General features: G+C 38.1%; 1 protein-coding gene across 4 annotated transcripts in view; it reads left to right on the forward strand.

The window, feature by feature from the left end:
- LOC138757894 (TBC1 domain family member 14-like) overlaps nt 1-27,650 on the forward strand; it is a 95,356-nt gene that overhangs the window by 21,167 nt on the left and 46,539 nt on the right. For all 4 annotated transcript variants that reach the window (XR_011353953.1, XM_069925980.1, XM_069925981.1 and 1 more), the window contains exons 3-4: nt 6,764-6,887; nt 21,972-22,090. Coding sequence is in view for 3 of the 4 variants with exons in the window: in XM_069925980.1 (XP_069782081.1) it covers nt 6,764-6,887; nt 21,972-22,090 (243 nt within the window). In the remaining variant the exon portion in view is untranslated. The remainder of the gene's footprint in view (nt 1-6,763; nt 6,888-21,971; nt 22,091-27,650) is intronic.

Below are 27,650 nucleotides of genomic sequence, written 5' to 3' on the forward strand. Positions count from 1 at the left end.
TTATTCCAATCTACACTGCCTAGATCCTTTCTCATTTCCACAAAATTGGCATTTCTCCAATTTAGAATCTCAACTCAAGGACCAAACCTATCTTTATCCATAATTAACTTGAAACTAATGACATTATGGTCACTGGACCCAAAATGTTCACCTACATCTACTTCTGTCACCTGCCTGGTTCCCTAATAGGAGAGCAAGTGTTGCATCCTCTTGCGTTGGTACCTCTATATATTGATTTAGAAAACTTTCCTGAACACATTTTACAAACTCCAAGCCATCCAGCCCTTTTACGGTATGGGAGTCCCAGCTCACTCTCTTTATTTCTATTTCTCTCCATCTAACACTACTGCTCCTTTTGGATTTATTATGACTCTCTGTCCTAATATGCTGGTAATGTGGCTCCTGGAGGAGGCACAAAACCAAAGAAAAAGCCTGTTTTAGCCAATTTCAGGAAAAACTTTGGAAAATTCCTCCCTAACTCCCTAATGGCAATCAAGCAGAGCTTCAGGAGATCACTGAAATTTGTGCATCTTCTAAGTTTAATTCTAATTCTTAATTCTAATTTTAATTCTTATTCTAATTATTAAAATATCAAAAATCAAAAATTGAACTTGCTTTCGCTGTTGCTCTCACTGGGCCTTGCCCTGTCCGGGTCGGGCTCTCTGCCTCTGGCCTCACCGTGTCCAGGTTGGGCTCCCTGCCACTGCTGACCCATCGAAGGCCGCCTCGCCAAAGCCTCACTGCTGCTGCCGACCCGTCAAAGACCGCCTCACCCAAATAATTGCGAAAGGAAAACTCAGAATAAGCTTTTGTGCAATGCTGAATATTGATCAAGAATGAAAGATGCACAGCAATGCCATCCTAATCTTGGTATAGTACTGTACAGAACCAGCGCTGTCCATTCTGATGCCAGCCTCTGTTTCATCAGATTTGCATTCATCGCAGATCAGACATGTATTGAGACATTGGTAGGTTCAATTTGGATGGTCAGGCTGTGATTTGATTGCACCTGTTTCATTTTACTGATTTTTTTTGTTCTTTCAGCCTTTTCTCTTTTAACTGTACAAATGTTCTAAATCTTGCAGAAATTCTAAAGTTTGTTTTGCTGCCTGATATTTATTTCAAATATCAGGGAACAAAACATCTGCATCTCTTTTCTCCTGATAGCTGAAGGGATGTTGGTTCTTGGAAGATGTGCAAAGTCTGTTCCAGTTTAAGGCTGTTTCATAAAATGTTTACAACTTTAACTGTTGGTAATAGTTTTAAAGGTTAGTAAAATTGAGGACATCAGCTTGAATTATGAAGTACTGAATATTTACAGAATGTTGAAGCTCAGCCCAATAGAGGACTTCAATTTTCTGTGAATTGCGATCAGTTATGTCTCTTTCAAAATGAATTTATTTGTCATTTATAAATGACAGATTATTTATTTAATGTTACTGGTATTTATAAAAGCTTCCAGAAAGATTAAGATTCACAAGTCTTCAATATATTTGAACGGACAGCATGGAGTAATATTTCCAATAATTTTAAATGAATTCCTCATGTAAAATATCATTCACCCTGCTCCCCATCACCCCTCCCCCCCCCACCCCCCCCCCCCCCCGCCCCCAAACACCTCATTCTAATGCTCTATAAACACCTTAAGACATAGACCATTTGTTTCAGGATATCGAAGTACCCTGGAGATTCCCAGGATAGTACAGCAGGTTAGCTGGCATGCCAAATATAGTAATTTATTTCACTTTCTAAAATCATTGCCATGAACTTAAAGTCTCACTAAGTTCCTACCATCATTCGCATTCTCTCCATCCAGACGGAGTTTCACATAAACTAGATTGGATATTGCTGCTTTCAAGAATCAGGGCAAATATCTTTTGTCTTTACTGTTGCTATCTGATGTGCGTGAGATTTTTTTAAAAAGCCCTATTAACATGAAAGCAGTTATATTGACTTTTAAATAACTAGACTAAACTAGAGATTTACAAATGCCCTTTTTCCAAGCACAATTAAGTTAGGAAATCTAATGGAATTTTTTTCCCCCCAATAATAGCTGGAATACAATATTTTTAACAGCATCTTCAGGTTGCCCCATCTACAAAATCACTGAGGATACCACAGTAGTGGGATGTATAAAAAGGGGTGATGAGTCAGCATGCAGGGAGATTGAAAACTTGGCTGAATGGCACATGAACAACAACCTCACATGCAATGTCAGCAAAACCAAGAAGCTAATTGTTGATTTTAGGAAAGGAAAACCAGAGATGTACGATATAGGGATCAGTGGTGGAGAATGTGAGCTTAAATTCTTAAGAGTCACTATCTCGGAGGATCTAATGGCATCAAGAAGAAAGTGCGTCAATGCCTCCACTTCCTCAGGAGTTTGCGAAGGTTTGGTACGACATTGGAGATCCTGGCAAAATTTGACGTGTGTGGTGGAAAGTGTGCTGACTAGCTGCATCATGGTTTGGTATGGGGACATTAAAACCCATAAGCATAAAGCCTTCCAGTGGACACAGCCCAGGACATCACAGGCAAAACCCTCCCTACCACTGAGAACTTTTATAGGAAACACTGCCGTCGGAGAGCAGCAGCAATCATCGAGGATCCACACCCAGCACATGCTCTGTTCTCACTGCTGCCATCAGGAAAGAGTATTGGTGCCACAAGACTCACACCACCAAGTTCAGGAACAGCTGCTACCCCTCCACTCTCAGACTCCTTAACAATAAACTCAATCTGACTAATTTAAGGAGTCTTACTTTGCACTTCATTGTTTTTGTATTTCACAGTCAGTTTGTTAACGTCACTTTTTGATTACATGAGTATGTTGTGTTTTCTTCTTCGCACCGTGAAGAAGTTGTAATTCTGCCTCACCCGCAGGAAAAAGAATATCTGATTTGAGTGTGATATCATGTATGTACTCTAATAATAATTCTGCAATCTGCGTTAGTTTGGAGAAAATGTGGAATGAATTTGACACCAACAGAATAGATTGCTATCAAAACTAATATGAAATCGTGGGGGGAGGGGGGGTAAAATAATGTTGTCACCTTGTGCAGATGTACAGTCAACATTTATGAATAGGAATTTGAAGGGTGAAATGGGTAGGAAATGAGGAGCAGAGTTTATGCTCAATTTCATCTAGATCTGGTTGAAACCCCTGGTAGAGCCAGTTTCCTCCTTCATTCTAGTTGGATACTGAAGGGAGAGTAACCATTTCCAAATTGCATTTCCAGTGTCAATTTAATAAAGCTTTGTATTTTTTGAATTTATTGGCTGTGCATGTTTATCGTGTTGAATAAATGTTGCAGTTGTTGAAATTATCTTTGGTAAACTATTAAAATACCTGTTGTTAGCTGTCTCTCCCAATGAATTGGAGTTGAGCAAACTTCATGCAACTATGTTCCTTTTCACTCTGGCTCGGAATAATGTTACCACCTATGTGTGGTCACCTTGGATATTTGATCGTCTTTTTTTTTAGGCCACTGGTATGTCTAAACAAAGAATTCTGAGAGGTGCTTATGGTGAAATACTCCTCCCAGGTAATTGCATCCAGCATTTTATTTTCATTTGTTTCATTGCTGGTGAGTATGAGGCCTAAATAACCCAGGCTGCTGAATCAAAACTTTGTAAATATTTTCGAAGTTCAAAATATTTTGTTAAATTCACTGAGCAACTTTGGCACCAGTTTTCAAAAGTTTGTAGATATCCTTGGAATTGTTTCTGTTCAAATTCTTGCCATAATTGAAACTTGGCATGAGGTAAATCTAATAAGAGGGCTAGAAAGTAAAGTAGTTCTGGAGTGCCCAAACTAAAGCTCGGTTGAGGATTTTTACAACTTGAGTTTAATGCAAAATTTAATAAAGAAGCAGCATTCAGTCTGATGGGATTTATCATAAACTGAATTAATTATTCCAATTCAATTTGTCCACTTTATTCCTACATCCTTCATTGATTAATGCTTGTTGGCAAAATTAGGTTGCCAAGGGTTTTTGATCAGAAAACAGAAAGGGATTTCTCAAAGCCTCAAGTCTTTAAATTTCACTTTGCTGTCCTCTGTTTATGATGGGACAGTAAAGTTACCGTTGGGGGGGGGTGGGAAGAGAGAGAGCAGTTAATTTACTGGCCAAGTAACTTGATGCAACAATTCAAATCCCTTGTCTACCGGAAATTAAATTTGGGTAGTGGTGCATGGGACCTCTATTCTTGACTTGCTATTACTAGGTCTTCCTGGGTTATGGACTTCTCTGTATATAAATGAATTCTCATAATATTATTACAAGTGAGGACATTTGTTCCAATAAATAGCAAAACCAGTTTCCTCTCTGTCCACTTAACCATATTATTGTAATTGTTTTTATAAGTCTTGTGTGGTTTTCATGATGCTCTTTTCATTACTATTGAGGTATTTTTTTCTGATTTGCAGACAAAATGCGAATTTCTGTGAGGAAAAAGTTTAAAAAAAAAAATCTCTCATTACCTGGGGAAGGCCTGTAATAATTTAAATATCTGTGTGTGAATCTAATTGTTTGAAGAATATTGGTTAGAATTTTACATCAAATATTTACTTAAATCTTATTTATATCCTTCAACACTGGTATTAAAAACAAAGCTGGAAATCGCTCGGTGAGAAATGATGTAACTAACTGTGGGTTTTGGGTTTTTTTTGGTATGCTGTGGGAGTGTGGTCAAAAACCTTGCTGAATGGGGCACTGTTCATTCGAGTAATAACTTGTTTTGATTATCTGCATTTTTAGGTTTGACAACACTTGGTATTTGAATAACTGTGCTATTACAAATGAGAGTTTTCAGGAAATTAATTAAATATACAACTTCCTTATTCTCAAAGGGCAGGGTTTGTTATGGCAGCTGTTTCTATGCTCCTGTTTTATTTCCATTGCTGCTGCTTTTACTTTTTGGGCCACAACAGACAGATGCAAATTGCTGAATTTAGAATATTGAAACATTCTAGAAAGCCTCCATTCTCTCAAAAATTGAGATTTAAAGGATTTATGGTAATCTGACATCTGTGAATTGCTTTTATTTTAAAATTACTTTCAGTGGGAGGGTCTTTTGTAGTTAGAACCTCCTTGAGATGTGCATATTCAGTTATTCCTTGTGCTTGTACTGCACTGAATGGCTGGCAAGGAATGGTCAAGATTAATATTTTAGATATAACTGCTCTTACAAATATGTTTGAAATTGACAGACCATGGAAATGGATCCAGCATGAAGCAATTGTTGCTTTTTTTGTTACACTGGAGATTTTGATTTCTGCTCCTTTGTTCTTCCATGTGGGCATGGAGTTCTTGGAGATATGCAACACATTGATTGTGTAATAATATTTTAGTGAATGCAAAATGTTCATTTCCCTATTAAATCTGCTGAATGGGCTGGAGGTTTGTTGTTGGCAAAGGGCTAACGATGTGTTTGCATAATCTGCAGCTGATCTCCTTCAAACTACGTGTCATTTTTTGTCTTGACTTTGGTGGAAAGATCCTGAGATGTGTTAAAGCAATTTTAATATGAACCTGAAATAAAGTTTTAAGCTTTAAAGATGTGCAATATTTGAATTGTTTAATAGTAAAATGAAATATTTCTGTGATTGAATTGAAATAAATAATTGGGATGGCCATAAATAGACATGGCTAACTTGACTCAATTTGCAACATTATGCCTAGTAACTGTACATAACTGGATGCTATTTTTACTTTTCTGTATGAGGCTGCATATAAAAGATAAAGTAAATTATAAGTTGCTTTTCCCTCTGAGTTTTTAATGAAATTATGTTCACTAACTGTTAAGCAGTGCTCCTTTCTTGAAATGTGAAACTATAATATTGTCCAACACTGCTTATTTTGTTAACTCGTGTGTGATTCTGCTTTTGATTAAAATGTATATTTATATTTCTTTCTGTTTAAGTAATAGTTAAAAGGATAAAGAGGTGTATTGTTTAATTGGTAGAAATAGTTGGTTTAAAATTGGTCTTTAACTTAAATGGATCAATTGGTGATTACCTTGCGATGGAACAGAAAGAACTATGGCAATGAGATGCTTTTATATGCTTAAATTCTTTATTTATTTTACTCCAGTAGCCATTCCTATGCAAAATATATTGCAGCATTAATTAGTTCAATAATGAGACCCTTTTATTCTTTATTTAGCCATTTGTGTAAAAATATATTGTTATAAGGTTCTTACTGCTGTGGAATTGGCAAGAGATATTTTGCCTCTTGTAAAATGTTACAGAACCTTTTGGGTGAGGTCCTATACTCTGCTGGATGAGCATTGGACCCCATGACTCTGTTCAGAAAAGAACATAGGCATTCCCCAAAGGTCATGCAGTGCTCAGTTTTTACAACAGTAATAAAGTTTAAAAAAAAATCAAAATTCAACATTATTAGTTTGTACTATTCACAGGACCTGCTTAAAATATTTTTTTGGGAGGTTGTTCAGCCCATCTGGTCCAAACTACTTGCAAGTTACTAATCCCATTAGATTCATTCCTAGATTTGGATTTCACTATCAGGAGTTGTTTGAATTTATTACTTTGTGAATCTGGGGAAATTATAATACCTTTCAAAAGGTACTCTTCTGTAAGCAGCAGGGCAATATTATTTAACAGATGGAACTTGTTCTAAATTGCTGTACTGCAGAGGATTTTTTTTTATCCTCCATGGAGTACTAAGGCTCATCTGCTGACCATCTTTTTAAAACTTGGATGAATTCCAGTTAATAGCAGTCTGCTTCTGCATTTCAGGAATCTGTTCGCAAAGAAATTCAAAGATCCAATACCATTAGAGCAGAATACTCCAGGGTGGAAATTGTTTGGGAGGATGTCTGCCAAGGAAAGCCCTCTCAAAGATTCCAAGAAGATTCAGCAGGTATTGTTGATGTTTGGAATTATAGTGCTTTAAATGTAAATTGTGTGAAAACATCATTCTATTAGATCTCTGGTTCTATTTATATCTTCTTTAAAAAAATTGTGGTTGAGATGCATTGACCTGTTCTTTGGGATAATTGTTCATTATTTTTAATGGCCTGTTTTCTAGATATTCTGTACTGTGCTACTTTTCTTGATAGTATAAAATGTGAATGAAGGTGACATCATTTTAACATGGTGAAAATTTTAAAACTGTTGACATATTGTAAACACCAAGAATGCTTGTATACTGTTCGGTGAAAATAATTGATGTTACAAAGTTTATTACAATTTTTAGACTTCCAAGTATGCAGGCTAAGACTTGATGTTCTCTGAAATTTAATGATTGTAAAATTGTTGGACAAAACAATCCATGAAGCCTCACTAATTTCTTGAAAGATTTTGCCAAAACACCAGTGTAAATGCTGTAATTTTTAAAAATCTTTTCAGAATAGTTTGTACTCTGAAGGGTAACTATGAATTCTGAAATTGAGGTATCTTCTAGTTTCATAGCTATTTGAAAATGAGAACATTGTAAGTTTTCTGCTGGTGAGGGAAGATTGTTATTAAATTGTAAATGTAATAATTTTGCTCAGTTTGAAGATGAAGTTTTCCATACATTTATTTGTAATGGTCAATTTATTTGTGAATCTTGTGACTAGAGGGGCTGGAGGCTTCAAAACACATAAACATATGACTATGGGGGGGGGGCTCTAGAAGAAATTTGCATTATTGTTAAACCCACATGAGGTGCCAGAAGACTGGAAAGTTGCTAATGTTGATCCTTAAATTTAAAAGGCCTGTAAGGGTAAGTCAGAGAACTTTGTCAGTCATGGGCTAGACATTGGAGGGATTCTGAGAGACATGTCTACCTGCATTTGGAAGGGGAAGAACTCATTAGGGATGGTCATGGATTTTGTGTGGGAAATCGTGTCTTTTTTTTGAAGAAAATTGATATGGGCAGAATGATAGACATTGTCCATATGGTTGGTTGAACTAGAAGGTCAGATCACATGGGATTTGGGTGAGCTCATCAATTGTATACAGAAATGGCTTGAAGTGGAGGGTTGTGACTCTGATTGAAAGCCTCTGATCAGAGATGTGCCAATATTGTTGTTTGTCCTCCAGATGAATGACTTGGAAGACAATATAGAAGGCATGGTTGATGGGTTTGCAGATGACACCAAAATTGGTTGTATAATGGTGAACTGGGAAGGGTTCTTCCCCCTACCTAGTTGGAGGACACACCAGCTGCCAATTAAGGTTTGGTTCCGCCCCACCCATGTAAATTACCTTCATTGGACTCTCCAGCCTGCCTGTACTTGGCCTTGGGCCATTGGCTGTTGAAATTGGATGAACTGAGCCAATTGACTCTGTTAATGACCTGGGCTGGATGCTTCAGTGCTATAAAGGTGCCATGTGTTCTTTGTTCTCTCTCTCTTTGTCATCTTGGGACCACCCTGCTTCAGTCCAGGCCTAGAAATGTGGAAGGGTGCTGGAGAAACTGTTGGTAAGATGTGCACTGTTAAAAGGGTTGGGAGCATAGAGCTGTGCCTGCACTGAATCAAGGGATGGTGGGGCATCATAGTAATTTTTTTCCTTGTTTATTGTATGTACAAGTTTTTTGAATGTGTGTGTGTATATTTTGTTCCCACCCTATTTTCCGCACATTAGTTATTAATTATCCACAATTACTTTCCCATGGCTGCTGTAAACTGTATAAGTGTGTGTGCTGTATCTGTTACCATTTCGATCACTTCAATAAATAAAGTCCTTCCCCATCAAAACTGTGTCCAGTGTCCTTGCCTTTGAGACCAAACAAACCTGTTTCCTCACTCACAACAATTGGACAGTGAAGAGGTTATAGAAGATTGCGACAGGATTTAGATCAGGGGTCTCAAACTCAATTTACCCGGGGGCCACTGGAGGTAGAGTCTGGGTGAGGCTGGGCCGCATCAGGTTTTCCACAAGAGAAGCTCTTACAAAAACATTCCAATGTTATCAAATGTCTTTATTTTTATTTTATAACACAAAATAAGATGAAAAAATAAATAAATTAACAATTCATAAGAAAAAAAATAAAATCAATCAGTAATAAATAAATAAAATGAAAATAATAATAGTGAAAATAATAATAATACAGCAGATATAGAAGACTGAAGAAGCCACATATAGTTACTGATTGGAGAAATGTAATTATTATTCAGATTCAAATGTCTGTATTAACAGTTCTTTAACCTTTAACTTTCTGAACATGAATGGAACATTGAACATAAACTGTTATGAACATGTCTTCTTCTGCCTACTTCTTACTGCTAGAGATCTGGCAGCGCTTCCTCTCGCATAGCCAAGCCACATTTGGCTTAAGGGAGGAGGCAGTTGAGACCCTCAGTAGGGCTTGAAGATGCTCGTCAGTAAGTCTGGACCTGTACTTGGACATTGAAGTTCAAGGTTGAGAAGAGCTTTTAGCGCAAGTATGTGCTCCCAAAAAGACACATGGTCCGCTTGAACATTCGGGAAAGCTCAGGGAAGCTGGGGGGCAATTCTCTCAAAAATTGCCCAAGCTTGTCTGCTTTTCCACTCACCTCCCTTGAACTTGGTTTTGAGTTCAGAGTTGCACTGCAGGTCAAGGTTTAGCCGATGCATCTTTTCCGCTTCTTTTTCTGTCCCGCTGATCAACAACTTCCGGGTTCAGACTGGACGCCGAAGCGCGTGAAACGGGAGCAGCCGCGGAAATTGCGCATGTGCCGCGTACATATAATGACAAATAGAAAATGCACACAAATATGCTTATATTCGCAATAAGCCCAGCCGATGTCCCGCCCCCAAGAGCAATATACCCCACCGTGATTGGTAGGTTCGTTCAGCTCCGCACACAACACTGAAAAGTGCCATTCATATCAAACTCGCGGGCCACACTAACATTAAACTTTCATATTAAGGCGGGGCCACAAACTATTGTCCCGAGGGCCGCAGTTGGCCCGCGGGCCGCAAGCCTGAGACCCCTGATTTAGATAAACTGGGAAAATGGGCCAAGAAATGGCAGGTGAAATTTAACTTGGACAAGTGTGAGGTGTTTCATGTGGGTTAAATCAGGGAAGGACCTGCACAGTGAATGACACTGAGATTGTTGTAGAACAGATGTGTTCGATGAAAGTGGCGATGGAGGTGGATGGTAGTGAAGAAGCCACTTGACATGTTTGCCTTGATAGGTAAGGCACTGAGTACAGGAATTAAGATGTTATGGGTTACCAAGAATTTGGTGAGACTGCCTGAAGTGGATGGGCACATGGAGTAATTGTGCAGCTTTGGCCACTCAGCTCGAGAGAAGAGATTCAGCTGGAAAGTGGGCAGAGGAGAATCATGATCATGTTACAGGGACTGGTTGGCTTGAAGTGCTTGAATTTTTCTCCCCTAAAATTAAGAGGTGAAGGGGGATCATGGAGGTTTATAAAATCATGAGGGGCATGGATAAGGTTAATCATCATATCCATTATGCCGGGGTAGGGAATCTAAAACTCAAGGCCATAGTTTTAAAGTGGAAAGATTTAAGAGACTTTCTCCATACATTGGGTATGTGGAACTAGGAAATGGTGGAAAGAGGATCAATTGTAACATTTGAAAGGCATTTAGATACGTACAGTACATAGAAAGGAAAGGTGCCGAGGGATAGAGGCAGAATGCAGACTAGTGAGAGTAGTTTGGTTGGCATGGACAAGTTGAGCTGACTTTCCTGGAATTTGTGGCTTGAAGTAAAACACATTTAATTTCTCTCTTTTTTGAGTTTCATCCGCCACCCATTTGTAGAATTTCTAAGAATAGTCAATTATTCTGCATCCTATTTGCCATCTCTGTAGTTTACAATGTTCATTTCATATGGAGCTGACCAGAGTCTATATAAGCGGTTGTGATGATTTTCACCTCAGCAGCAAGAACAAAATGATTGCTTAAAACGAACCAGTTTAAACACGTATGCATGCATCATTTTTTTGGGGAGTAATTTCTAATCTATGATTTTCCCAAACTCTGTTCCACTTTTTTTGGTGTTATCAGCTTGGATTTGTTGTTGATTAATTTGATGTTCGTGAGTTGTGTAATTGCTAAAATATGTATGACTGGACTTTGGACTCCTTCAATTCTATCTTTTCTTTATTACAATGTACATAGACCTTGTGATCTTTAAGTGTGTTGAATTGTGACTTCTTTAAAACTGGCATGATTGTTAAATTACTGAATGAAGGGGCGGGGTGGGGGGGGGGGGAGCGGATATGGGTAGTAGTAGATGGCACATGCAAACTTCCAGGATCTACTTGTTCTCGTTATGGATTTTAGAAGGGCAAGCGTCCTCCCCATTTTTGGAGAAACATCAGTAGGAAGAGAAGGTAAGCAGGAGTTGTGCATCTTTCCATGCTCTATAATTACAAGAAAATGAAATAACTGTTGGAGATTGGAAAAATTAACTTGCATTCTAAATAAAATATATTCTTTAAATATCATGAACAACATTTAAATACATTGTTTATCTCCTCTATGCATTTTGAAACCATGTCTTGCCTTGGTTGAAAGACTCTCAAGTTCATGGATGTATAACTATGTGAGATGGCATAATTTACTTTTAATTTTTTCACCTCTTGTTTAGGAAAACACCTTTTTGTCAGTGCATCTCATAAAAAGCACTGTAATATTCAGATGTATCATCAGCATGTTGAAGTAATGTTTCTGCTCGAACTTGAGTGCAGGTTTTTAAATGTTTAAAATAGATTGTCAAATCAGAAATCTTTATTTGCCAGGCTCCTCTTTTCCCACCAGTTGTAGGCATCTTATTCTGATTAGCAGCTAACAATTTCTCAGATCCTTCTGAAGTAGTGGTTCGAGTCATTCCTCCTGATATCAATGAAAAGTCTCAATGTTCTGTAGAACGAGGGATTTAAAAATTAAATGTAAGGCTTCCAAGTTCTGAAAAGTTCGAAGCAAGACAATACTGAATGCTTCTTTCAAAGCTGTTTATACATATGTTTCAATAAGCTCCTTTAGATGCCCATTAAACTATTTCCTCCAATGGAATTGTTATGTAAATGTTTGAAGTGATTTTTAATTATTCGAATTTTATTTACTCGTATATCCATAATATTTCGGCAAACTCAAAACGTGTTTTACATTTGGGCAAATTAAACCTCTATACCATGTCAGAAGCTCCCAATTAATTATTTATCCTCTGATCTTGCTGCTGTTTCTTTATTAGTACATCTGACGCCTTCCAGTCTACGAAGAACCTATTTGTATTTCCTTATTCAGATGTCTGATTTTAAATTGGCATGAATATTTTTATTTGCTTGATGTTATTTTAGTAAATTACAAATGCTCTGCCCAAATTGTCAAGCCTAGGCATGTGTGGATAATATTTCATCGATAAGACCAAAATTGAAATTGAATTTTTTCAAAAGGAATTTGTGAAAATTGCATTGGCACTTGCAAGAAAATGTATAGCAGTGACATGGAAATCAGATTCCCATTTAGGAATGGAAAGATGGCATGCAGAAATACATCGTTGTATACCACATGAGAAGATTACATATAATCTAAGGAATAAATGTGATACTTTTTTTTGAAAATTTGATGCCCATACTTGCACATTGTAGGTATTAATTTATAAAGGGTTTTCCCAAAACCTCATGAAACCTTACTAACTCCTTGGATAAATAAGTGAATAATATTACAAAGGCAAAGATGAGTGAATGATGGTGATATTTTGGTAACCTTGTTTGTTTGTTTGTTTCTTTCTTTCTTTTCTTTGACTAAATTCCTTTTATTAATTTTTTTTCTTTTTTCCATTTTTTCTTTGGGGATTATTATTATTTGGGGAGAAGAGATTGGAGGGATCTGAGGGGTGTGTAACATGTATAATTGATTTGAATATATAAATATTGTTCTTTATTCATAGATATTAATACAGGTATGGAAATTTAAATAAAATAGTCCAAAAAAAATCTACACATGTAATTTTTTCAACCCTATTCTTTACACCGTGCACCACTCAATCACTTACCTAACCTATCAAATCAGCGCATCTTTTGTCAAAGGTCCAATTTCTTTACATTGGAGGGGAAGGTGTTAAAACTTCCATTTGAATGTGATGGGCTTCACTTTTGTTTGAACAAAATAAGCTGTAAGTAAACAGGAATACCCAGAGTGGATCTACTGTTAATGACTCCAGGGGTTTTGCACTGCAGGATATCAAAGGAGATGGTTGAGGCATGAAATAATTTTTCAAGAGAAAGTGAACAGATAAATTACATCAGTTGTGTATATACCTCTAGTCTCCATATCAAACAAAATTGTTATTCAGTAAAACGCTTGGTTTCCAGAATTCAAGCAATTAGCAAACAAAGAGGAAAATAAATTAGAATAAATAAGAATAAAATAACAGGTTTAAAAAAAAAAGTAAGTATAAAATTTTAAAATTAAATGTTCTCTGAAGTAACACAAATCTTTGAAGATGGGAGTAAATATTCAGCCTGCAGAGTGCCTTGGTCATGCTTTGCTCGAAGCAGCTGTTTGAATAAAATTGTGTGAAACAGCAATGGCATCGCCCAGGTTGTTGCCACTTACCTTTGGGGTGCCTCCTTTAAAGCGTTTCCTTATCCCGGCTTAGTCAGAGTTGCCCCGGTCAGAGGCTTTATCTATAATATTATTGTTTGTCTTTCGGGTAGCTCTGTGAAGGGGAAGGAGGTAGCAGATAAAGCGATGGTTTCAAAGATTATGACTGAAATAAAGTAAAATGCTTAAATGTTTATATATTCATGCAAGTGAAGTTTGTTCAATGTAAGTCCTGTATTTTTGCCTTTTAAATTTTAAATTCTTAATGCAGGTGTATTAGGCATCATAAGAATAAGTTTCAAGCAACCGGAAAATGTGCTTAACCGGCATCCACCAATCCCCATAGGTGACAGATACCATACTTGGAAAAGATGAGCTATTTTCATGTCTTGTATGGAATTGTGAAGATGAAATGTAAAACCAGGTCTGAAATGGTACTTGTTACAGATAGAAAATGGAAGAGAAGTCTCGAGTTTCAGTCGCCCATTTTTGGAAAGGATAGAAAAGCAGGTTTGTAACAGGAAAACTGCATACAATTTTAGATATGATTGGAAAGCTTAAATATAATTTTGTTGAGCTATGCTACAAATAAGCAGATACTTTTGTCAGTGGGTGCAAACTTTGGAGCTCCTTCAGTTTGCACTGCAATTCATTTAATAGCAAGCTAATGTGATATTTGAAAAGATAGCCAAAGATTTGGTCAAGGTTGTAGGAGAAGAAGCAGGAAAGGAAAATGAAAGCTGAAGTTTTGAGAAGGCATTCCAGTGTTGAAGTTAACAGCTGAAGACAAGTCTATAATTGTTGGAGAAACTCCAAGAGGTTATATTTGAAGTGCAGATGTTTTAAAATGTTTGTTGGATTGGGACACAGACACACGCATACACACTTCAGCAATAAATATTAATGCAAAATGTGGCAAGCAATATAGTGATGCAGATATGTTTACAATTGAACAGATAAAATGCTGAGGAATAAATATTTTTTTCTCAATTGGGTCATTAATTTTAGTTGAATCATTAGCTGAATAGCTGAATCAAAGTCAAAGGACTTCCAAGCAAGTGAACAGTACATTTGTATATGCTGTTGGCCACGGTATTGTTTTTGATCAATTTTAAACTTTAATAAGGGAATTGTACGTTAATTTTTTTGTCAGTAGAATTTTTTTCCATCCATATTTACATATTAATTTATCCTGTTCATTAGTTGGATTTATGTTCACTGAAGTATTGGGTGAATGAAATTGCCTGCTGACTTTGGAAAAAAATTTTGCTTAAAATGTTCGTTTGGAACTGAATCCAAGTAAAACATTTGAAATGAGAGTTTCAAGTGCATTTTCTTTCCTACCTCACCTCTTAACCCCACTTGCATCCAATGGTAAACAATAAACTTTGTATTCATCTCATTTCATTATATTAATGTTCAGAGGCATAAGTAATGATTTTTTACAAAATACCTTATATAAATCTGTATTTAAAAAATTTTTGAAGTTATACAATCATTTTTATTTGTGGGGGGGGAAGTTTGAAGGACATGACTTTTTAAAAATGTTCATGAATATTCTTTAACCTGCTTTTTAAACTCTTACTGTTTTAATAATGGGGATTTAAGCTTCATCCTTTGCTGTCTGCAATATAACATGATTACTTGTTTATAAACTCAGGGAGGCCATGACTCATTTAATTTGAAACTCAGCTCCTGCCCAGCCATACTGATGGTTTGCTGCGAAGGCGTTATAAGAGAGTCTGAGAAAACTGATTGGATGTTTGCCCTCTGCAGATGATTAATATGGCTGCAGCTTTTTTCCTTCCCTGACGGTGGTTAACTGCATACCTCAGTGGTGGTTTGTAAGGACTTAGAGAGAGGGATAAAAGGTCATAACAGATGAATTAGCAAACCTAATATGTTGGAGTATTGTTTGCAGAAAAAAATAGGCTGAGCTTGAAGATATATAATGAAGGCCTTTTATTCTAGCTCTCCCTTGGATTGTTGTAAGGCCAGCTTTCATGGTAAGAACGCACCTTAGTGACATTAAATTGGTTTTTTTCAAAGTATATATTTCTAATGTATATAAAGTATATATTTATATTTCTAATGTGTTTGATACCTCAGTGTATATTTTACTGATGTATTCTTTGTTCTTGACGTGCAATGTCATGTTGAATCGTGTTGTAGCTAGCACTCTATTCAGCTTGATTTTATGAAGAATCTCTACTTTGATTTGCTTCTCAGGCTTACATGGGGGAAAAGAGACTTTACGTTGCATAATGACCTGGTATGGGGAAGATGCTGTCAGTTGAAGGGATCAATGTCAAATTTTGTGGGGGTGTAATTTGAAATCTAAACCTTTTCAGTTGGATTCAGTGCAGTTTCTCTGTATTGTTTGCTTGTCATTATGGATAAATACATTTTGCTTCACCATATCCTATTTTAGTTAAAGTTTAGAAAAGAAAATTTTTAATATACACTTTGCTTAAAAAAAATCAATGCTGAAAAATATAAATCTTTCCAGGTTTGTACACTATCATTATGCAAACTATATATATTTTTATTTTCAAGCTTCATGAGGAATAGAAATTTGTTGCCAAAAGGGAAAATTTGGTAGATTGGTGTTGCTTCAATATAAAACTATATTGATGAATGAGAAAGTAATGGGGGGATGATGCAAAAGATCCAGATCATTGATGGAAATTGAGCTGCTTTGACTATCGTTTGGAATTGGAAGAGGTAGAATTAAAATTAGATTACTGAAGTAGATGTTATGCATTTTTGTTTGGCAAATAAATTGATATATTTGTTTAATTATTTGCAATTATCAGTACCTGCTGAATACTATAAAGCTAATGGAAAATGTCATGGATTATTACTCAGGGGAATAAAACCTGATGTGTCGTAAACATTAAAGTTAAATTGATCTGTTGGTATTTGAACATTTTTGATTCAATGTATTTACTTGATTAGCCCATTTTTTCATATGGAATGTCTATTTGTGCTGATAGGTGAATTTAGAATGATTTAATGTTTTGGAATCTGTAATGGTTTGCTTCAGCTGTTAAAAAATTATTGGTTATGGTTACTGCATTTTGTGAAGGCATTATTTTCTTTGGACTGGTTGAGTGGAAATTGTGGTTTTTTTTTAAGATAACCACACATAAATTGTTATAAGAAGACCAACATAAGTTTATTCAGTCAAGAAGTTTCCAGAGAGCAGGCTATAAGGTTAAGGCTACCAAACTCGCAGACAGGAATAAATTCTTACCTCTTCTACAGAGCCCCCTGGCTGCAAATATCTTGATAGCTGCCTGATTCTTTTAACACAATAGCGCTAACTGACTACCGCTAGAATCAACGAGCTGTCAAACGCCAGCCCATTCATAAATTGGTTTTCCGCCCAAAAGCAGCTGGTGATCTATTTGTCAGATGCGATGTAGATTGTCAAAGACTGTAGTAAATGACAAGTAGCGCAGACGGTGCCACTCAGTCCCTGAATGGCATTGTTTCGGCTCTGAAGTTTTGGCCACCATTGTTAACTTGAAGAATTTAAGATTAATATGAAACTAGCCATTTCCATGTGTTAATTGGAAATCAGAAATCAGGAAGGTAGAGAACGGATACTGATGTGTATTGAGAGCAACCCTTCCAGACTTCTGGAAGTACAAGAAGGATGTATCTTAATTATAACTTGTACATGAGATTAAATGACCAACAACTAATCATTTCCTTATCTTTAGGAAGAGGATATGAAAAATGTAAAATATAAACTGTAGTAATACTTTCAAAATAATGATATTCCATTTGTATGCAAGAAAATGCCTTAAATATTGTACCCTGTGACTGTGCTCTTTGAATGAGACCAAACCGTCTTAGTGAGGCGACCTTGTCTACCCACAACTACAGACTGCTCATTCCTGCTAGCGTTATTCGAATCAAGACTGATTGAATTGTACTCTGTGGTGTGGTTGTACTTTTTGTACTGTGACAGAAACGCGACTATCACAAGTATACTTGAGCTGATGTTTTTTTTAAAAAGCATGATCCGTGGGGGTAAATATTACACTACTAATTTTTTAGTTATATTTGTTGAGATGTGCAGAATTTTGAAGGAAATTCAGCTACAGCTACATTGTACTTACTTTGGTCCAGGTACTAAGCTCAAATAATTGGATTTGGTCTGGATTTTTAGATTAGTTTTAAGAACATTCTGTAAATTTTTGAATGTAGTTTTGCAGGTGCATTGGACATATGTACACAGCTTTCACATTTGGATGTAAAGTACAAATATGCTGGAGAAACTCAGCAGGTCACGCAGCATCCACAGGAAGTAAAGGTCAATCAAATTTTTGGGCCTGGGCACTTCATCAGGCCTGAAACATTAGTTACTTTTTCCTTCTATGAATGGTAGGAATTTCTCCTGGTCTTGACCCCAGCACCTGCAAACTTTCCTGTTTAATTTGATTTCAAATTCACTCTTGGTTGTTGTCATATTTGGGTGTTCATGTCGAATGATCTCTCATTTATTTATTTTGATACAATGAAATACATCTTTTCTGAATGGAATAAAAAGGGAAAGTGGAAGCCATTCTGTCCAGTGAATTAATGTTATAAATGAATAAATTGATTAGTGAAAAGCTGAGGAAAGGTAAGGCCCTATAAAGGCCCTATACAGGTATTTTATAATCTAGAAGTGATCTTCAGCTAGATGAACAATATTGTGGGGGAAGCTATTAAATGTTGATTTGCTTCTGATAAAGCAAGACATTCTTTCTCTTCTTTCTTCTTCTTTCTTCTTTGGCTTGGCTTCGCGGACGAAGATTTATGGAGGGGGTAAAAAGTCCACGTCAGCTGCAGACTCGTTTGTGGCTGACAAGTCCGATGCGGGACAGGCAGACACGGTTGCAGCGGTTGCAGGGGAAAATTGGTTGGTTGGGGTTGGGTGTTGGGTTTTTCCTCCTTTGCCTTTTGTCAGTGAGGTGGGCTCTGCGGTCTTCTTCAAAGGAGGTTGCTGCCCGCCAAACTGTGAGGCGCCAAGATGCACGGTTTGAGGCGTTATCAGCCCACTGGCGGTGGTCAATGTGGCAGGCACCAAGAGATTTCTTTAGGCAGTCCTTGTACCTTTTCTTTGGTGCACCTCTGTCACGGTGGCCAGTGGAGAGCTCGCCATATAACACGATCTTGGGAAGGCGATGGTCCTCCATTCTGGAGACGTGACCCATCCAGCGCAGCTGGATCTTCAGCAGCGTGGACTCGATGCTGTCGACCTCTGCCATCTCGAGTACTTCGACGTTAGGGATGAAAGCGTTCCAATGGATGTTGAGGATGGAGCGGAGACAACGCTGGTGGAAGCGTTCTAGGAGCCGTAGGTGGTGCCGGTAGAGGACCCATGATTCGGAGCCGAACAGGAGTGTGGGTATGACAACGGCTCTGTATACGCTTATCTTTGTGAGGTTTTTCAGTTGGTTGTTTTTCCAGACTCTTTTGTGTAGTCTTCCAAAGGCGCTATTTGCCTTGGCGAGTCTGTTGTCTATCTCATTGTCGATCCTTGCATCTGATGAAATGGTGCAGCCGAGATAGGTAAACTGGTTGACCGTTTTGAGTTTTGTGTGCCCGATGGAGATGTGGGGGGGGCTGGTAGTCATGGTGGGGAGCTGATATTCATTGTGAACAAAGAACAGTTATTGGGATTTTGCTATTTCAACATTCTTTTAAAGGAAGATGATTCAGATCATGGCTGAGTGGTTCTGTATGCAATGCCATACCTTAAGAGGTGATCATTGGTTAATTGTCAATCAAGCTGAGTGACCTTACTGTTCTAAGTACTGAGGTTAATTTTGTCTGTTTGTAATCATAACCATATAACAATTACAGCACAGAAACGGGCCAATTTTGCCCTTCTAGTCCGCACTGATCCAAGTACCCTCCTCTAATCCCACTTACCAGCACTCTGCCCATATCCCTCCATCCCCTTCCCATCCACATACTTATTCAACTCTTTCTTAAATGACAAAATTGACCCTGCCTCCACCACCTTTTCCAGAAGCCCATTCCACACATTCAGCCCTCTGAGTAAAGAAGTTCCCCCTCGTAATACTCCCAACACCTTTGCCGGTCAACTCTCAACCCATGACCTCTTGTATCTATCTCTCCCTCTCTCAATGGGAAAAGCCTTTCAACATCAAATATCTGAGTACTTCCACTGGTAATACTTCCCAATATTATCCTAAAATCTTCAGAAAAATGTAATCTGGTGACATCCATTCTTAAATTAACAATGTTAAATGCCATTGATAGTTTATCTAATTTAATCCTGTTAGGGGGGAGTACTAAAACAAACATTCAAATTAGCCAGTAAACACTGGAGGAACTTAGCCAGTCTTGCAGTGTCCATAGAAGGTAAAGATGTAATACTGACTTTTTGGGCCTGAGCCGTTCAAGGTATAGTAAAACCGCTGGTATCTAGAATTCAAGCAACTGGCAAAAGGATCGATTATAAATAAATAAGAATAAAATAATAGGCAAGTTTAAAATTATAAAAGTAAATGTTCTCTGATGTAACACACAAACCTTTGGTGAAGATGGGAGCAAATATTCAGCCAGCAGGGTTCCTTGACTGTGCTTTGCTCATAGCTGTTTGAATAAAGTTGTGTGAAACAGCAATGGCATCACCCAGGATGAAGAGCTGGTTGATGCCGCTCACTGTTGGGGTGACTCTCTTATTGTCTCCTTATCCCTGCTTAGTAAGAGTTGCCCTGGTCAGACGCTTTATCTTGGGGAATAAGGGTTAATTATCTATATTGTTATTGTTTGTCTTTTGGGCAGCTCTGTGGCGGGGAGGAATGATGGAGCGATAGTTAAATGTTTTCAAAGAATGTGACTAAAATAAAGAAATGCTTTAAGGTTTATATATTCATGCAAGTGAAGTTTGTTCAGTATAAGTACAGTATAGTATCTTTGTCTTTTAAACAGTTTATTCTTAATGCAGGTGTATTAGTTAGACCTTGTACGAGAAACTCTCAAGCAATCAGAATACACTTAATACACTCATCTGGCACCTACCAATCTCCATAGGTGCTGGATACCAGGGGTTTTTACTGGATAAGCAAAATGCAGGCAAGCATCTCAATAAAGACAGAGAGAAAGGTGGAAGAATGAGAGTGGGAGGAGTCCAGACCAACAACCAAAAGGTATTCATTGGATATGATGAGAGGAAAGGTGAAAATTAATTTTGGCTCTGTAAAAGGAGACAGAGGGAAATGAGAAGGAGAGACAGAACTAGAGGAAAGGAGACGAGGATGAACTTGGTGAGGGGTCTTGATGGAAACCAGATAAGTCGATGTTAGTGCCATCCAGCTGGAGGTGCCCAGACAGAAGATGTTCCTTCAATTTGCAGATGGTCTCAGAATGGCAAAACCACAAAAAGGCTTCTTGTGGCGGTGCACATCCTCATGGTAAAACGGCCCCGCTTGTACCGCCGCGTTGGCGGGGCAGCCACGAGAAGATGATGCTGTTGGGGGACCTCCGTGCCTTGTGGGTTAGGCTAAGGCGTGCGCCTCGGGCGAGCATGGTGAAGTCACCACCGACACGGGGGCCGAGCTTACGCCGCCCTTAAAGGGGCGAGTGTGAAGTTCGAATAAACAGTTAGTTTGAAACCTCCAACGTGATGGTTATGTGTTTCATTCTGTGTAGCAGTCGCTACATTCTCTGCATTTTTGTAATATTTTTTCCTTGCTCGATGGTAACTGAATATCTTTTTATATTTATTATCTCTTAAATTTATTTCCATGTATACTATTGTCTTTTTTTAAACCAAGTACATGTTCAGCTGCAGTAAGAAAGAATTTTGGTGCATATATACATTGTACAATTTGCATGGCAATAAACTCATTAACCACACACTGCTTTTTAACCAGGCACAAGATCTTCATTTGAGTCTTGTTTCTTGTATTATCTTACAAATTATTCAGCCCATAAAGTCCATGGCAGCTCCCAACCATCCCATTCTCTCACTTATTTCCCTGCAATGTGCTCTATAATCAAGTTGCATCAAATTTCAGTTGAACTTTTAAGCAGGATCTTGAAAGAGAAATGCTGTTCTTGCTCAGACAGTGAGTCGTGTTGGTGATTTAAGTGCATGGGTCAGCAAAAGGTTACTGTGGCAAATTCCTAAGTTTGACTTTGCCCTTTCAATCACTTTCAATAAATTTATCTTGCTTATGACATAATTGTATTTGAGGGATTCTTCCTGTTGCGCATCATTGAGAGGAGAGAGGATACACTTAGGGAATGGTTTCCACCATTCAGAACATGGACAGTGATGTAAATCAAAGGTGCAGAAATCAAAAAGGGATGAGCCAGTCCATTATACTCCTTGCAGTACTCTATTGAAATTTATTTGATTTGAAGTTTGTGTATCTTTTTAGAATTAGTTAGACTCTAAATTTAATTATCTTTGCAGGAATATGAAGAAGGATCCCGGAGAGCTCAGAAATCTCCCTCTCCTAATCAATGTGTGAGGAAAAATCTGGACTTCGAACCTCTCTCAACAACAGCACTTATTCTTGAGGACAGACCAGCGTAAGTAATAAACCATTTTCTTACATACTAATCTGTTTGGTCATAGAATACCTGGTTTTCTTTTTATGTCCTACTTTGCAAAAAGAAGACAAAATTGGAATTAAATTACAAATTAATTATATTGTCTGATTGTTGTTTGTGCCAAATTGTAATTTGTATATGGTTCTATTGGTATGATACTAATCTGCTTTTAATGCACTTGAAAATACTATAAATGTGACCAATTGGCAATCTTTTTTGTAATAATGTGAAGTGACTGTCAAGGTCATTGTGCTTAAAAGTTAAATTATTCGTGTTGTCATGGAAAATTGAATCGATATAGATATAAAAATAAGTGGGGGAGCAACTAATTTGTTATGCTCTACATCAGCCATTCTCAATGGGGACCCCATGCGCTGCAGCACATTTAAGGGGGGGGATCCGCAGACTGAAATCATAAAATTATTTTTTTTAATGCAGTCAGTCAGAGAGAAGTACAGAAGAAACCAACTAAACTCGACTGCTTCACAGGAAAGGGGGCCCATAAATTTTGAGCAGAGTCCGAAGCCCAAAAAAAGTTTGAGAATGGCTGCTCGACTTAATGATTATTAAGACTCAAATGGCAAATCTACTCGACAGGGATATCAAAACTTTGCCGATGTTGGTGGGACAAAAATTGGTTTTGCTGTGATTGTTCCATGCTTAAGCTATCTTGAGGTTGTTGATAAGGTATAATAGTTGTAAGGATAGATTAGCGATGTGTGTGTGGAGGAAACATGGCCTCCCTGTCTGTCTGGAATATGTGTATTGCAGGTGGTCATGTGTCCTCCCTGTCTTTTTTTTTGAAGACTTTATTTAAAATTTTATAAAATGGATGCAATAGAGAATTACATTTAAAGAAAAATTTAAAAAAATGGTATGTTTACAATATTACATCAGAAAACTACACAAAATAACCCCCCCCATTAATTGTAACACAATATTAGTAATCTAACTTAAAATTAGTCCAGCCCTCCCCCCCAAAATAAAGAGTGAAGAATTAATAAAATTAACAATATTATATATGGAAAAAAAAATACCCACTTACAAAAAAGGAGATAAAACTTAACCTAAAAAAAATTCTAACAACAAAAAATTTTTTTATCAATACTAAAATATCACGCTTAAACATATATTTAAATCAAACTTAAAATGCATATAATTAGCAAACGGAGTCCACTTTAACTTATAAAAAGACATCCTGTCCTGAATTGAAAAAGATATCCTTTCCATAGTCAAACAAAATTTCATCTCCAAATACCACTTATCTAAAGTTAATATATTTTTATCTTTCCAAGTAAGTGCTATACATTTCTTAGCCACGACTAAAGCTAAATAGATAAAGGAAATCTGATAATCCTCTAAACCTAAATCAATTAATGATTGCATGTTCCCTAACAAAAATATATCAGGATCTAGTACAAGATGGATATTATATAAACTGTTAAAAATAGATTGAATACCTTTCCAAAACTGTTGCAATCGATCACAAAGCCAAACAGTATGCAAAAAAGTATTGGCCGTCTGATCACATCGAAAACAAGAATCCAACTTACTAAGACCAAATTTTTTAAATTTCTCCGGCGTTAAATATAACTGATGAACAAAATTATAAGTAATCATCGCTAGTCTAGCGTTAATTAATTTCCGAATACTATTCTGACAAATTTTCATCCAAGCTTCTTCAGCTATTTTATGTCCTAAATCTTTTTCCCATTTCTACTTATCTTTATCCCAGTCTTTTTTACTATCAATTTCTTGTAAAATACAATACAAATCAGATATATATCCCTTTTTTGGTATTGAAAGTACATATTCTTCAAAACTAGATTCAGGTAATAAAATCATATGTCGACCACATAACTGTTTTACAAAAGATCTTAATTGATAATATACAAATATAATGTCCTCCCTGTCTGAAACTTATTCAGAAGTTACATCACCTGTTGGACTCCAGCCACCCATTAATGCACACCTTGCCATTAGCTAATTTAAATCACCTAGTGTCACTATTGGTTAGAAGCATAGATCAGAACTTTCTGCCTCGTGGTCCAAGCCTTGGACATCACTCCACACCAAGTCGCTACTGTGGATTTTGCTGGAAGTGTCATGGGTAAGGTGTGCACTACACTGAAGCTGAGCTCTAGTATTGTGATCGATTCTATTGTTACAGGGAACTGGGTGTGCGTAAGAGTCCCTGTTTTTAGTGTGTGAGCGTTTTGAGTATAGGTTCATTATCGTTGGTGTCCAACCTAGGTCCGAGGTGAATGTCTATATTGTTGCTTAAGTAAAGTAATCGAGTACCATTTAATGTTCTCCCTTGTTTGTCTTCCGTGTGTTAATTAAAGTTGTGTGTGATTGTAACAATTGTGTCCAGACTCGTCTCTCTGTGAACCCACTGAACCTGATGCTCTTCCCAACACAACATTTGGCGCTAAAAGCAAGGTTCATAGAGTTGGCTGGACGCATGCTCAGACTTAACAATGTAGGAGGTCATATTAACAAGTGTGTGTGTGTGTGTGTGTGTGTGTGTGTGTGTGTGTGTGTGTGTGTGTGTGTGTGTGTGTGTGTGTGTGTGTGTGTGTGTGTGTGTGTGTGTGTGTGTGTGTGTGTGTGTGTGTGTGTGTGTGTGTGTGTGTGTGTGTGTGTGTGTGTGTGTGGGCATCCTGTTGGGTGCATGTGTGATTGTGCATCTGCTCCCCAATAGAGGCAGCGGGAGGCGACCCACAGATAGGGAAGATACTCCGGAGTTGGATTATAAAATGTCTGGGTGGACCAATGACATTCAGGAGCTCAGCCATTTGGTAGTGTGACTGGACAGGTTGGACCCCAACAGAGAGAAGGAAGTGCACCCATGGCCTCCCTTCTGGAGTTGCTGGGTTTCCTAAGGCCCGAGGGAATTGTAGGGGAGCCCTATGGTATGATAGCCCTACTTAGGTGCCAGTGGGGTATCAGGGCACCCAGAAAGATAGGGAGATGGAATCCCTGCAGGATCACTGTTGTGCATGACAGGAGGCAGTGCAGACTGCCCAAGTGCAAGTGACCTGCCTAGAAAGGAAAGTCCTGGAGGCAGCTTCCAAGCTGATTGAAACATAGCAGCTGCAAGCGACTCGCTTGAAAATTTCAACCCATTGTCCAGCAGAGGAAGGGGATCGACATGTGTTTAGAGGGAGGGGTATGTGTGGATGGATGTTCATGATCATGAAGAAATTGAGTCCTATGACCTACATCCTTCTGCCTGTGTGCCTGGGCCTTTGCTAGCCCTATCAGTGACCACGCGGTCCCAGGTCTGCATGAGGGCACCCTGTTGACTGACTGGGGTGTTGGGGGAAACCTCAGGTGGGCACACATGTGGTCACTGTTGAAATTATGAAGTCCTGGGACTACTCCACCAAGGACCTAACTGGGCAAGGAGACCAATACTACTGGTCACCATGCAAACACCCAGCAATGCCGCTGCTAAGACTGTGGGATGATTGGGCCCCCAAATTTCCTTCTCTCTCATCGGGAAGTGAGCACCCTGGTGGTCTGTCTAACCAACAGTTGATTGGCAATGCCTTGCGGGCACTGCCAGAAGGGGTCAATGATGGGACCACTCTATGGGAACAGGTGGTTACTGTGGTCCAGGCCAGGTTTCCTGCCTTTCTAGAATGGGGCCTATGTGGCCAGCTGCAGAGGAACACTGTTGGCATGGGGCATGGTTTGTTAGGGAATGGGCACTGATCATGGTTATCTATGGGGGTGCCTTCAAGCACCACTTCCCAGAGACCATGAAGGTGACTAGTTCCTTGGCAGGCTATTTAGTCACCAATGCAAGCCTCAACTTTAGAGGAGTGGTCTTGCCCCTTATGGTTCTGGTGACTGGGAAAACATCCAGGAAGCTATTACCCTCCTGGAGGGCTCAGAATACACAGAGAGGGTAGCATCCATTAAAGTTTGCAGGGCTGGGGGAAGATCGGCAATGTCATCTTGCCAGTGACTCACAGAGATGCATGCTCTCTGGAGAGAACATTGCAGGGGGAACCCCCTTGGGGGTGGAGCTTCCTACGTATTGCCCACTCTGACCTGGACCAGCCTCCCCTCTGGTCCTCCCCCACTGGAGGTGGCCCCTGACTAATCTATCTTTTGAGCTCTCCCAACTACCACCCCCTCCAAACAAGAGGCTGGGTTATCTTACTTTCAGAAGGGTGAAGGAAGATTGGATGGAAGTCATGGGCATAAGATAAATAAGAGAATGAGAGTGATGGAAGGATAATCTTTTTTAAGTAAATCTGGCAAGAAGTGAATGTAGTGTCTGCAGATGCGGTGGGAATGGATTCCATTGTGGCCTGAAAAAGGGAGTAGGATCAATGTAATTGTAAAGATGCAAGGTTTCAGGTTTGGCTGGGAGCAACTCACTAGTTGGGTGGAATAACTGAGTCACTCTCAAATTTCTGTGAAATTTCTTCAAGGATTCCTACCCTGAAGAAGTTATCCCACTCTCAAAGAGAGTCAACCTGTCCACTATGGACCGAACGGGCATCCCATGTACAACAACAGTTCCATTATTCTATAAACACGTAAAATGCTCAGTTTGAAAGCTTCTCATGAAACTTTGTCATGAATGCGCAGGATACCAGTGGATGAGAGGAAAATAAGTGCACATGATAACCATGCAGGCCACCTCCATTCCATTCTTGTTTCATATCACTCAATGGATAAATTGTGAGTTAGGCTGACACTAAGCTATGGAAAACATGAGAAATTTAGGTTTGCCTGGTATATGAAAAGTTAGCCAACTTAAGATCCCAGAAATTGTCCCAGCTTTTGGAAGGAAGTGGCATAGTGGGAACAAGTTGTATGTGAGCAATCTGAATTTGTTTCTTACCTCCAGCGTTGTTTGGTCAAGTCAACATGTGTGACACCTTGATGTGAGCAGATAATTTTAAATTTCTTGAGTAGAAAGTTATTGAATTTTCTCTGAATGATGGTAATAAAAATGTGTGATGCTACAGTGCAACTGCAAAAAATTGTGGTGGTTTCTTGGTTTGTGAAGAGATACTATATTCAAAGTGATTGCTGTGTCCACAGCATGACTGCAGTTGCTACACACCACTCCATCAGCTCTTTTTAAATAAATACTTCAAGAAATGCAAATATTGTGAAGGAGCCATTAAAGGCAAAGCTTTTTTTCCTTTGCTTCAGTTCAGTGTCTATTTGATATTATACTTTAGATGTTGCTCAATGCCTGCAACTTGACCAAACTTTCATTAAGTCTTTGAATGTTCCCTCATTTCATGCAAGTCTGAAGCAAATAATGTTTAAAATTCATCTTTGTTGTTTCATAGTTACTTAATTACCCTATTCCCTGTCATGTATCCTGTACTCGAAGCTTCTTCAGGAATAAATATTTGACATTTAAATAAATTAAAAATGAATTTGATATTTTGGAGAATATTCAATTTGCATATAATCATATTAAAGACTTTTTAATTAATGAATTAGGACCAAATATAAACATAATTGGATCTAATGAGATTGATCGATTGATGAGTGACAGAGA

Source organism: Narcine bancroftii, chromosome 3, assembly GCF_036971445.1.
Source record: "Narcine bancroftii isolate sNarBan1 chromosome 3, sNarBan1.hap1, whole genome shotgun sequence".
Lineage (NCBI taxonomy): Eukaryota > Metazoa > Chordata > Chondrichthyes > Torpediniformes > Narcinidae > Narcine > Narcine bancroftii.